Source organism: Chrysemys picta, chromosome 5 (genome assembly GCF_011386835.1).
Source record: "Chrysemys picta bellii isolate R12L10 chromosome 5, ASM1138683v2, whole genome shotgun sequence".
Lineage (NCBI taxonomy): Eukaryota > Metazoa > Chordata > Testudines > Emydidae > Chrysemys > Chrysemys picta.
The window spans coordinates 24,508,682-24,521,637 of NC_088795.1; the positions used below are offsets into that span (position 1 = coordinate 24,508,682).

The 12,956-nt window shown below is 43.2% G+C and overlaps 1 protein-coding gene across 1 annotated transcript in view; it reads left to right on the forward strand.

Annotated features, from left to right (window-relative positions):
* GPRIN3 (GPRIN family member 3) overlaps window positions 1–11,064 on the forward strand; it is a 74,484-nt gene extending 63,420 nt beyond the window's left edge. Inside the window, exon 2 of the mRNA XM_005291997.5 lies at window positions 2,378–11,064. Coding sequence (XP_005292054.2) covers window positions 2,489–4,924 — 2,436 coding nt within the window. The 5' untranslated portion in view covers window positions 2,378–2,488 and the 3' untranslated portion in view covers window positions 4,925–11,064. The remainder of the gene's footprint in view (window positions 1–2,377) is intronic.
* The last annotated feature ends 1,892 nt before the right edge of the window (window positions 11,065–12,956 follow it).

A 12,956-nucleotide genomic window follows, 5' to 3' on the forward strand; every position in this document is an offset into this window, starting at 1 on the left:
ACGATTACTGCTGTCTAAAACTGGGATAACTTTCACTGTATGCACAGTGATGGCTACTGGCTTTATATCAACTGAGAAATGAGGACTTGTGGCCTCACGCAAGGAGGTTTTTGTGGCTTATTTTATATAAACTCCGTACTTCCTGCTCAGCTCATCAGAAGTTGTCCTTGGAGCAATTTTGATGTGTGAATTTGTATGGGCTTCCGCAGCAAGATTCCTATTAAGAAGTTTAATATCCCTGGTATTTTAGGGCTGGCTTATCCCAGGACATTTTTGGTCGGGTAGAGTCCAAAGACACGCCAGATTAGAGATACAGAGTTCAAATGATAAATTATGAATATCTGGAGGACATCAAGTTAATGAATTCATAATGAGGGGGGAAGGATAGCTCAGTGGTTTGAGCATTGGCCTGCTAAACCCAGGGTTGTGAGTTCAATCCTTGAGGGGGCCACTTAGGGATCTGGGGCAAAAATCAGTACTTGGTCCTGCTAGTGAAAGAAGGGGGCTGGACTCAATGACCTTTCAGGGTCCCTTCCAGCTCTATGAGATGGGTATATATTTAATGAGTCACCATGTTTTCCTATGCACAAAACTAGGTTTGCTGTATTCATTTTGATTTTGTTTTCATTAAACCCTTGGGACCTGCCTCTCTTCTCACTCTCAATGCACTGCATATCAGGGGGAGTTTTACTGAGGTCAGTGGCAGAGTTTCACTAATACAAGTCTGGTGTAAAATGGGGGGAGAATGAGACCTTTTGTTGAAAAGGGCAGCGTCTGTTGGTGCACATTTTACATTGCTGGCATCGGTATCAGTATCCCCACTTTACAGATGGCAAAATTAAGTCCCAGAGTGGTGATATGACTTGCCCAAGGTCACCTAGCAGGCCAGTGGCAGAGATGGAAATATAGAACCCAATTTTCTGAGTCTCAGCTTAGCACTCCACTGGCAGTGGAGATGTGGGAGAGGCTTTGAAATGAAAGCCTTCTGGGAGACACAGACAACCTACAAGGTAAAAGAACAAGGCAGGGATTTTCCCAAGTGCTCACCGTTGATCTAGCTCTGCTTCCATTGTCGTCAATAGGAATGTTACCAATGACTTCAGTGGGAGCAAAGTTTGGCCAACGCTGAGCTCTTTTGAGCATCCCACTCTAAAAGTACATTTTTAAAATGTGTTCCGAGTTCAAAATGAGAGTTACCCAGATAATTCTGCTCCCTCTGTCTAAAATTCCCCCCCGCTGTTTCATTTGGAAAAGGTTTTCTTCTTGATCTCCTGTTCTCCGGTGGTGCTCAGTTTAGCTGCGTTTCTCCTGACAAATGGCTACGCTTCAGCAGTGGGCAAACAGATGTATATACAGGATCTACCTGTAGTTCGTAAATGAGTTTAGTACATTTTGTCAAGAATGCTTCTGGAAGATTATAAATGCGGAATCGTTTTCCTTTGTGAATATAAGTATACATAGTATCAGAGGGGTAGCCGTGTTAGTCTGAATCTGTAAAAAGCAACAGAGGGTCCTGTGGCACCTTTGAGACTAACAGAAGTATTGGGAGCATAAGTTTTCGTGGGTAAGAACCTCACTTCTTCAGATGCAAGACATTGGTTCTTACCCACGAAAGCTTATGCTCCCAATACTTCTGTTAGTCTCAAAGGTGCCACAGGACCCTCTGTTGCTTTTTATAAGTATACATAGTACTTCCAGTAGCACAGCCAGAATCAGTTCTGGTGTTCTTCTTAACATTAGTCCATAGTATTTCATTCAGCAGTTCATTTTAGCAGCCAGGTTTTACTTCACAAATATTAGTCTGAAGGTACTAGAAACTTGCCACAGATGCCTGTCCATCTTCAATACTTCTATTGCACTATAAAGCACCTCACAATCTTTAGTGTATTGGTCCTCCACACATCGGTGAGGTTAGAGAAGTATTAACCCCATTTTACAGATGGGGAACCAAGGTACAAAGAGAGATTTAGTGACTTGCTCAGGGTCACATAGGAAGTCTGGCGCATAACAGGAATTTGAACCTGGATTTCCCATGTCTCAGGCTAGCCTCCAGTCATGGGACCAAACTTCCTTTCTGAAGGTTATTGTATCTCTAGCTTTGCATTACTTAACGTTATTTATTGAATTCTGACTGCAGAATATTTTCCACAAAGCATCAACACAGATCCCACTTCCCTTTTTTTTTTTATTAGCGTTAGGTGCCAGGTCAATCACATGACTAAATGAGTGCACAACATTCTTATTCTTTTCTAATTTACTGATCATCTTTTCCTTTGTGCCTTTGAACATCTCCCTTAAATATTAAAAAGTATCTAAATTGGGTATTTTCCCTGCTTAAATCTGATTGCTGTTAATGCTGTGTTTCCTTCTTTAACAGATTGGCTCTAAGGGAAAGTTGTTCCTGACCACGATCCCCTTGATACAAACACTGCTCTGCAAGAGTATTGCTAGAGGAAGCTGACTGCAAGCTACAGCTCAGAAAAATTCCATGGGGACGGTACCAGATCCTCTGAGGTCTGCCAAACTTTTGTTGGTTGCCGCTTCTGAAGAGAGAGATTGCCTGGGAGATCCGCAATCCACTAAGCACCAGCACAAACAAGCAAGCCTAGAGAGGAGCAGTAATGGCATTTCTTACACCACGGCTGAAGCTGCTGGAGTTTGCTTGTTTGACCTGAACTGTACTGTAGTTTCCGACATTCAAGGGAATGAGCACCTCTGTGGGGATGATACTAGCCAGCAAGACATGTTTTTGCCTGGGTCCTTCAGCCAAGCTGAAGAAGTGCCTCCTGCATGTACAGAATCAGCCAGTAACTTGGAGCAAAGGGGCAGCAGTGACTCCACAGTGCAAGCACAGATTGTAGCAAGAACCTGTGCAGCTGGGCATGCAACGGATATGACGCCAACTACCCACAATTCCAACCAGCTTCTACAAAGTGACCTACCAAGGATAAGGTCACTGGCACAAGTTGATGACTGTGCAGTGAAGGTCTGTAGGATGAATGATCCGGCAGAACTTCAGGAGTTAAATTATCCTTCCCCAGACAACACTATCAAGGGTAGTGAGTCCTGTCACCATTCTTCTCAAGCAAATACCCTGCAAAGAATAGACATGGAAAAAGAAAAAGCCGTGGAAATAAATGACCCTGGCTTCTCTCTGGCAGCCACTCCAGTGAGGGACTTAGAAGCTATTCCTGATCTGGGGATCAGGCCGCAGGTTTATTCAGAAGCAGAGATAAGGGCTGCAAATGATGTGAAATCCTGTCCCACTTTTAGGACTGCACTTGCACAGAGCAATGAGGCTTTGCCACCATCCAGTTTTGAGGGGACACCACCCGTGTGCAAGGCAGAGATGGAGAAAACAGGACCAGTGTTGCCTCAGCTCTCCAGGTTCAGAGAAGCAAGTACAATGACAGTCCAGCCTGAGAGCACATCTTTAACTCGGGAGGCAGTACACAGGACGTGGCGTGATGCTGAGGTTCAGGCAGTGGCCAGTATGGAGAGCAAATCCGCTTCCACCAGCCCAAGTATCCTTGCTGCATTCTTCAAGGGGAATCCTTCTTTGGAGGCAAAGGAGCAATTGCACATCATTTATCAGAGTGGTGGTGGGCAGAACCAGTCAGAACTTGCTGACGACTTTGCATCACTCCAAAAGCCAGCCTTGTGTCCTGGTATCATACCAGAAGTGTGTGCTCTGACAGCGGGGATGGATACAGTGAAAGCTCAGCCTGCCAAACTGCAAAAGCATCAGGGAGACCCACCTGACACCATCTGTCCAGTGCTGTCAGGTAGCACAACACCTGCCTGTCCAGGTCCACAAGGAGCCGGGAACACCCAAGGAACACCTTCTGTCAGGGCAGAAACACAAGTAGCCTGCTTGGCCAGAGACAGCACAGACATTCCTCAGCTACCATCAGATGCTGCAGTCTTACTGAAGGCAAAACCTGTTTACCAGATTACGGTTAACACCAGTAATCAGCCTGCAGCCCCTCAAGAGTCTGGTGATGGTGAACCCCACCCGTCTCCATTTGCAGCAGTCCCAGAAGCCAGCAACAACTTTCCACACCAAGTCAGTGATTCAGAAAGTAACCAGTCACCTGGACACGGTAGTGTACCCCATGGAACTGAGCAGACGGAGACCCTGTGCAGCGCAGCTGGTAACAGCACTGATAGAAAGCCTTTGCCGTTCCAAAGTGTTGATGAAGTGCGAATCAGTCCGGCTAATGTCAAAACAGAGAGAAAGCCAAAGAAGGAAGAAAAGCTAATGTTGCTCGATTCTAAAGGAGGAGTTAACACCAGTACTGGAGCTGCTGCTGGTTCTATGAAGGTGTATACACCAGGCACAGTTAAAACGGAGCAGGATAAAATGTTGGAAGAAACTAATCAGGCAAAGAAGTCCAGCAGCCTGAGTCTGCAAGCTGGATTTACACCTGAGTTGAATATGAATTCTACCCATGACACCCATAGGCTGGGGACCCCAACAGCTCCACCAGATCAAATTAGCAAGGCCAGTGAAGCCAGGAAGGAACCAACAGCTGTTCCTGCCTCTGCTCCATTACTGCCACGTCTTGGGGAAAAGAAGAAAAAGCCCATGGTGGCCACGGAGGCAAACGTACAGGTGCAGCAATCCAAGCACATCAGAGATGTTGTGTGGGATGAACAAGGCATGACATGGGAGGTGTATGGTGCTTCGCTAGACCCAGAGTCACTGGGGATCGCTATCCAAAATCACTTACAAAGACAAATACGAGAACATGAGAAACTGATCAGGGCACAAAGCACCCAGAACCGGAAATCGATTTCCTCGGAGACGTCTTCAAATAAGAAACTTAAAGGGAGGCAGCATAATGTGTTCCAATCCATGCTGCAGAACTTTAGGCGACCTAACTGCTGTGTCCGACCTGCTCCTTCTTCTGTGTTAGACTGACGGGGGTTTGAGTGTCCACAGGGACAACCCCTCCCCCAAAGGTGGAAAGAAACCCCACTGCTCAGTTGTATTATCTGGGATTATGATGCAGTGACCGTGGAAATTCTTACCTGAAATTTTCAGAATAGTCACTACATTGTCCCTGGATGAGGTATCACCCCTTTGTTATTTCCGTAGTAGACCCTCATCCAGTCTACTGTCAAATGAAAAGCGAGGCACTTCACAAAAGCACAATTTTAAATTGCCAAAGTACTGCAATGAGAATGGGATCTCCTGACAAGACACGAGGCAGAGAGAAGAACAGCATAAGTGTTTCTCAAAAGTGATCTTTGTTGTATCACAAGGACTAGCATAAGGTGTGGTGGTGGTGGTTTTTTTTAATTAAACTAACCTTAAATAGCTGTAAACACACACATACTCTCCAATACTAACAAATACAAATTTATTTTAAAAAATCTGCATTGAGTTAAGTGCATGAAAGGAATAAGGGGTTAATAGCTTTCAGTGATAACAACATATAAAAGGGGAATTTTCAAAAGACACCAAGGTAGGTAAGTGCTCGTCTCCCCTTGAAATATAACAACATTTGATTTCCTAGCTTGTTAGGAAATCCCAGCATTAACTAATAAAAGATGAGGGGAATCGCTAGAGCTAGCCATTAAAATTCAGAAGTAGAGAGGTAATTATGAGGAATGCTCTGTAGTCCTTTTACAATTCTGTTTATTTTAAAAGAAAAGAGCTTTCAGGCATATTCTTTCCAAAGAGAAGAATGGTGAGCAAATCAAATATGAGTTTTCAAATCATTCTCGCTTCCACAGAAACAAGTTAGATTCTCTACTGTACAGTTACTTGCATCTGACTGCAAGTCACCTTTTTGTGTGTTGGTAAATCTTTGTTACAAACTCCAGGGGGAGAGATCCGGCTCAGATTCTGAACATGTAAAAACTGACTTGAGCCCATATTGTCTCTCAAGCCTGCAAGTTGGTAGGAATTCCAAACTGGGAGGGCTTGAAGAATTAGCCACAAACGTACAGATAAATTATTGCCCAGTCCTGCAACTCTATGGGAGCGCCTCCTGTGGAGCGCTTGCAGCATTGGGCCCTTAGCCATGAACTTGCAGATTCCAAGTAACTTGATCGTGTTGCACTAACATGAATGCAGTTGTTTTACACAGATGCTCATGGGAAATGAATTCCAAGCTTGCACGCCCAAGTGCTCGTAAATAACAAACGTTAAATTTACACACATGAGTACTTAGAAGTAGTGAATTTTATATACAGTCGGACATGGCCTGTCCCTGCAGGGGAAAGGGTTCCAACAGACAAAACTAAGTGAGGAACAGAAGCAGTTAAATCAGCCAGCCATAGATCTGACTGCACCTTGGCAAGTAGGACCAAGCACAGTCATGCATTACTTTTTATAGCAGTGATGAGAAAAAAATATATTTATAATCCTCACCAAGCTAGTAAATTTCACAGAGGTCTAACTAGTGTAGACCTCCAGCAAGGTCTGAGAGACCTGTTACCTCTCCCTAAACTGTTACCTGTCCTTGAGAGAGTCAGAGCCTCAGTAGCGTTTTCAGACACTTCCTCTTGATCCTAAAAGTGCTGCTCAACTGGTCAGAGAGAAGAACCCCAATTAGCCAACACAGCCCCAAATAAATATTCACAGCAAACTGTAAGCAATCAATTCATAAAGTAAAGAGATAACTATATGCTGAACAAATTCAAACAATTTGAATAAACCTGTGAAAATTCTGATCTACTTGCTGCATGTCTACAATGCAATAAGACAGCTGCGGTTGGCCCATACCAACTGGCTCGGACTAAGGGGCTGTTTAATGACAGTGTAGATGTTTGGGCTTAGGCTGCAGCCCAAGCTCTGGGACCCTCCCACCTCAGCAAGTCCTAGAGCCCGGGCGCCAGCCCAAGCCCAAACATCTACACTGCCATTAAACAGCCCCTTAGCCGGAGCCCCAAGAAACCAAGTCAGCAGGCACAGGCCAGCTGCAGATTTTTAATTGCAGTGTAGACATACCACTGGAGGCTAAATTAGTTGAGTAAAGTATTCACTTGGAATTATTTCAGCTCTAATCTTCATGGGCCAGATTCACAGCAGGTGGAAATTGGCATATCTTCATCCAAGTTAGAGGGTGTAAGACTGGCATACATCCATTAAGGGTTTGGCCCCATGTGTCTTTCAAACGGGTGTGTCTAGTTTAATATATACAGACACAATATACTGTGCATGCAGCATTATTGGAACTAGATCGGAATGTTTCTAGTCATCCGCTGCTATGGTTCAAGGTAGAACAGACTGTAACTAAAATCTGGGAGTGGGCCCAGTGCTGCAGTCCTGTTCAAGCAAAACTCCCATTCCATATGAAGGTATGATTTATACCACTGTTGTGGCCCGATCCCACACTCATCGTAAGCAGTGGCAAACCAGTGCAGAATCAAGCCCTTAGTGAGCTGAATACCAGAACTCAAAGGTAGCGAGTACTTTCCACAAAATACGGGGCTACTATCCGAAATACAATGGTGACTTAAGGTAACAACTCTGCTCTTGTGATAGTGCAGTGTAATTCATGTCATACACTTCCTTACACTGTCATGTGCAGAATAACTAATGCAACACAACGATCTATATGTACATGTACTACCACCTATTTACCATCCTGTAAATGCATATCCTGAAATCATGCAGGATAACAAACTTAAGGGGCCAAATACTCCACTGGTGTAAATTGGAGCGGCCCATTGAAGTCAATGGAACTATGTCGATTTACACCATCTTAAGGATCTGACCCTTTATGTATAAATGATCCCAGGGTAATAGTCTTGCATATTAATAGACGTTCAGGATGACCACATAACTTGTGAGAAGTTTGGTGAGGCAGAGTTGCAGGATCACTCCAAATGAGTGAAAAGAAATGGTTTATTCCGCTCTTCATTGGGTAATGCATTAATGTCCCCTGAGGGAAAAGTGGTTGTTTCTTAAGTTTTATTTTGTGATTTGTAAAGTTTTGCGTTTTGATCCTGGCTGAGTTTTGGAGCTCCAGCAGCCAGCTGTGCTGTTGGACTTTAGCCAGCAGGATGTCTTATCCTAGTCTTGCTGCTTGTTTGCCTTTCTGCAAAGCAAGCCACTTTGACATTATCCTAATACACTGATGATAAAAGGAGTTCATCATTTGTAATAAGCTGTGGTTCTGCAACCTGCTGCCTCTTTAACCCTGAAAATAACAGCCCAGTTAAAAAAACCTGAATTCTGATGCATTGCAATTAGAGAGCAGAGCTGTTATCTTGCGTCACCGTTATGTTTTGTATGTTATCCTCATTTTTTATGGAAAGTATTTCCCCACCTTCAGTTTTGGCATTGAGACTCAACCAGGGCCTGATGCAAAAGCCCATGAAGTCAATGGAAAGATTCCTAGTGACGTCCGTGTGCTTTGGATCACTGATACGTATAGAGTAGAGCATCTCGTGAGAGGAAAGGTATTAAGTACTGTGTCATACATCTCTCCTGAATAAGAGCTTTCTCACTAAGAAAGGGGCATTGTATCTGCTTCCGAGTGCAGCTTTCAATATTTATCAGATGCTATTTTGGGTGTTCCCAGCAGTGTCTGTAGGCCTTGACCCCTCCCCTACTTTTCATTTTACATGTTGGGGCTAGCACAGGAAGCCTCAGTACCTTTAACATAAGTCTGATGACTTTGCCGTTGATTTCAAACTCCTGAGGCACAGAACGAAAATAAGAGTGGAGATCCAAGTGCGACACTGTCAGTCTGGGGAAGAAGTGACCTAAACAGACATGGCTTTTGAGCACAAAACAAGAAGTGAGAGAGGAAGAAATAGACCGATTTTTACTGGCATTTAATTTTTTTTTCCAGCTGTGTGCACTGAAAATAAGTGAAGTGTGCATACAGGCAATATAGACTGTATGTGGAAAAATATGAAATAGTGCTTACCTAGATTTACCCCTGGCTAATGAGAGTACATGGTCACTCGCACTACTATATTTTAGCCAAGATTTTCAAAAGTAGCTGGTGGGTCTCGGTGCCTAACTTGCGTCAGTGTAAAGGGAGCTGATTCTCAGGAAGGGCTGAGCACCTGCCTTGTGTAAATCTCGTTTGAAAATCTTGGACTTGGTCTTTAATGACACACAGTAATATTTTGAGGTAGAAAGAGGCCATATGGCTCATCTGGGTCTGTTTGTTTACACACTGTCTTGATTTTTTTCCTCCTGACTTCTTGTTTAAATCTCTTTTTCCAATAGGTTCACAGTTCTGTTGCTGCCTTTCATTAAGGCAATTCCATTTAATTATCCTGTGCATAGTTCACATTTTACATGGCACTCGTTATAATCCCTTGTATTGTAAATTTGAAATCATTACCGTGCAGCAGCAGAAGCCTTTGAGACAGTCTTTACTGTGTTTATAATATTAGAGTAGTAGTAAATAGCATCGGCTAATAAATGGTAGCGTAGTGACTATTTCCCCAAAAGCGTGATATACAATCGTGTTTCCAGTGTATGTTCCCACATTTGCAAGATTAGCAATATTCTCCAAGCTTGAGCATTTATTTCCCACTAATTTTCCTACCCTGTCCACTACCGTATGTGGGATATTTGGGGGAAATTGCTGTGATTTGTAGAAAATCCTGTCTTCAACACCAGGTGGCTTTGTGGATTTGGTTTTTGCACTCCCACCGAGGACGACTGTTAAATAGGAATTATTTTGCTTCCACCAAAAACTGACTAGGACTGGTGGTGGTCATTTATTCCTGTCCGCAATGCCATATACCTTCTTATACTGTAGATCATGTTATACGTACAAAATGTAAAGGTACTGCAATGCTCTTCTCAGAAACAGCCCTGAGGTAATTACCTTTTCATTGATGGATATGTCAGCTTTGGGGGCCCTTTTCATCCCCAAAGGAGACTTCAATCCCATAAAGCTTATATAATAGTTTAGCCTAGTTTAATTAAAAGTTATTATTTCTAAGTTCAGTACTGAATTGATGCTTAACTTTATTTCTGGCATCTTTTCAGGCTTACAATACATTCTGATTCCATTCCTTCACCCTGTCATCTCACATTACTTTAAGTGACCTCCAAACTTGCTGCTGAATTTAGGCTTACGCATATAGGGATTCTTCCTTTATACGTCTGTCAAGGACGTACTTTTTGTCTCTTTCCATCCCCTCCTAGCATTGTGAATTTCATGTGGATTTTTGCTTGGAATTAAATGTTGACAGTATTGTTTGGTAAGGCGAGTTGACAGGTATGGCATCTCTTACCACGTTTGTGTCTGTGTTGGCACCGAAGAGGTTCCCAATATTTGCTGCAGTGTTTGTTGTTTCATGTTCAGGTTTAAGCCTTTGTGCTGTTTATTCTTGTGACTTCAGCTCAATTCTGCTCACACCCTCATCAGCTCTAGCCCTGCCTGATACCCTGTGAAGTGATGTCAGTTGTGGAGCCTTTTGTCCCTTCCTCTATTATTCCCCTTGTTATAAACTTTTGTGGTTCATTCTAGTCTGAATTGTCCCTGTACAAACTTGTTAATATGAGCATATACATGTATGGTTCAGAGTGTCCTAGGGGCAATCAGTGGCTATGGGTATTTACAGAGTTCCATTGACTTCATCCTGCAGCCCACTCCCAAAAAATATTTTGAAAATCTGGGCTCGGTTTGCTCTATTTAGACCAAAATTTGCTTGGCGCTTAATGACGACCGATGAACACGTAGATGAACTGAGTAAAATAATTGTTTTGCTTCATGAGGAATCAGCAAGATCTGTCTTAATTCCCTGCAGCTGTTTCTAGTTGTAACATTCACCAGCCTATCCATCCCTCATCACAACTGAACAACCTCTCTCTAAGTAAAGTATCACCAATACATTTTATAAACTGAAACTAAAAAAGCAAGACTGCCAGGCTGCATCCAAAAGACTGCTCAGGCATCTGCGGAAAGACTGAGGTGGTCAGCAGAACATAACGACAGAATGATCCTTAAAAATGTTGTTTAAAGATAAACTCAGAAATGTCAGTGAAACTGTATGTGGGCACAACCGCCTGCTGAAATGCATTCAAAGCCAAGCAATAATGTGTCAAAAAGAGTCAATAAACACCAGCACAGCTCATGTAAACTAGTCTATATTTTTACTTCGCTCTATTAGGGCAGAATTTAAGCAACTTGATAACTAAATGCCAGGTTAAAGCTTTCTCCTGCATAAGCTATCTAGACAACCATGTTTGAAATGAACCTTGTTGGAGCTACTGGAGATTTCACTATCAGCAAAAGGAACCTTATGCTTGGGGCAGTGCTGACACGTCATGGAGCTGAGCAAGGAATATGATTATGTAGCCGTCCTTTCACTGGCTGTGAAAACTTGTTCTTGGTTTCAGCCATGTTGGTGTCAAAATCAGAAGTGTAATCGGCCTGGTGGGATGAAAGAAAATACTAAAAAGTCCTGTTTGCCTTCACACACACGCCCTACACTCCCCTTGCCCTGTGACCCAAAACCACACTGCAGCAATTAAATGGTTAATAATATGAAGGAATACCATACAGAATGGTGAAAAGACGGTCCAAATGTAAAGTGAAACTGAATGACAGGGTAAAACTGTCTGAAAAGCCCCCAGTTGCAATTTGAAACTGAAGGTAGAGTAACAGATTGAAGCAACCCTTGCATTTAATTTGCTGTAGGAAAAAGAAAATGTGGAAACCAGTCACAGGAAAGGGAACAAGGTCCATGTTGGTGTGTCTCTTGGAAAGCTATAAGTAGCCAGATGGATTTGGGATAAGTGGAGTTAATGGAAATAGAAAGGTTGTTTCCATCTTGACCTCAGGAACACTACATTTTTCTAGATTGGGAACCTGAACCAGTTTTTAGGATCCATGAAACATAAAGCCCAGGGGAACCCCTGACTCAGGCAATTTGCAGGATAGTCCCTAAGATCTATGGAGTCTGCTGTTGTCTGAGGTCATTGATCCGGGTTCTGTTAGCTTTGCATTGGCGTAGGCAGAGCCAGTAGATTGAAGATCTGTGTGCTTTCTGCTAGCCCACTCTGGGAAAAGACCACGCGGGCAGGACTCATTCTGGCAACCAACCTACGAGTGGCGGGTGGAAAGAAATATGACCCTCCCCTCTTTCAAGGAAGGATGATCCACCACCTATTCCTTCCCTCTTATCATAGAAGAGGAGAGAAGGGATGAGAAAAATAGGGGAAAGAGAGCAAAAAGGAGGAGAAATTGAGTGATATGGGCTTTACTAGGAGCTCCCCAAATCCTGTATCCAGGAACATACTGGTTCATTTTATTTTTGCCATTGGCTTATTCGGAAATAAAGAATCTGTATCTGCAATAGTCCCGGGTATTGTACATTCCTAGACATTGATTGTTTCGCTGATGCATATAAATGCTGTTGTCGTGAAACCTAACTGGTAAAACTAACTAGCAGCACCAGAGGTGAAAAGTCTCAATCTGTTGTTGGTTACCCCTGTTACGCATGGGTCTTGTGAAACAAACCCGCAGGCAAAGTATGTCCTAGGGATGTGGGGAAAGTGAGTGTGCTCTCTAAAGTTGTTGTTAGTGTTATCACTAGCATTCATTTTTAACTAATCCATTTGGAATTTATTCTCCATTATTACGTGTCATTGGCAACATGAAAAATAAACGTACAAAGATAAATGACTACAGATTTAGGGCCTGAGCCAAACCTTATCGAGATCACTAGAAAGACTCCCATTGATTTCCCATTGGCCTTTAATTGGGAAATTTAACAAAGCCCACAATGTCCGTGTTCCCTTGTTTTAGGGCTGAGTTCGGAAAAGTGCTGAGAATCTGCTGGGCGGTGCTGAGCACCCTTAATGTCCCTTGACCACTCAGCACCTTGGCAGGATCAATCCCATGGTGAAAAAGCAGAAGCAGTCTGTTGAAAAGTGCCCAGAGTCTTGTAGTTATTGAATACACTCCAGTCATAAGTGAGAGGAAGGCGATCCGAAGTCAGTTGAAAAGACAGACAAGTCAGGA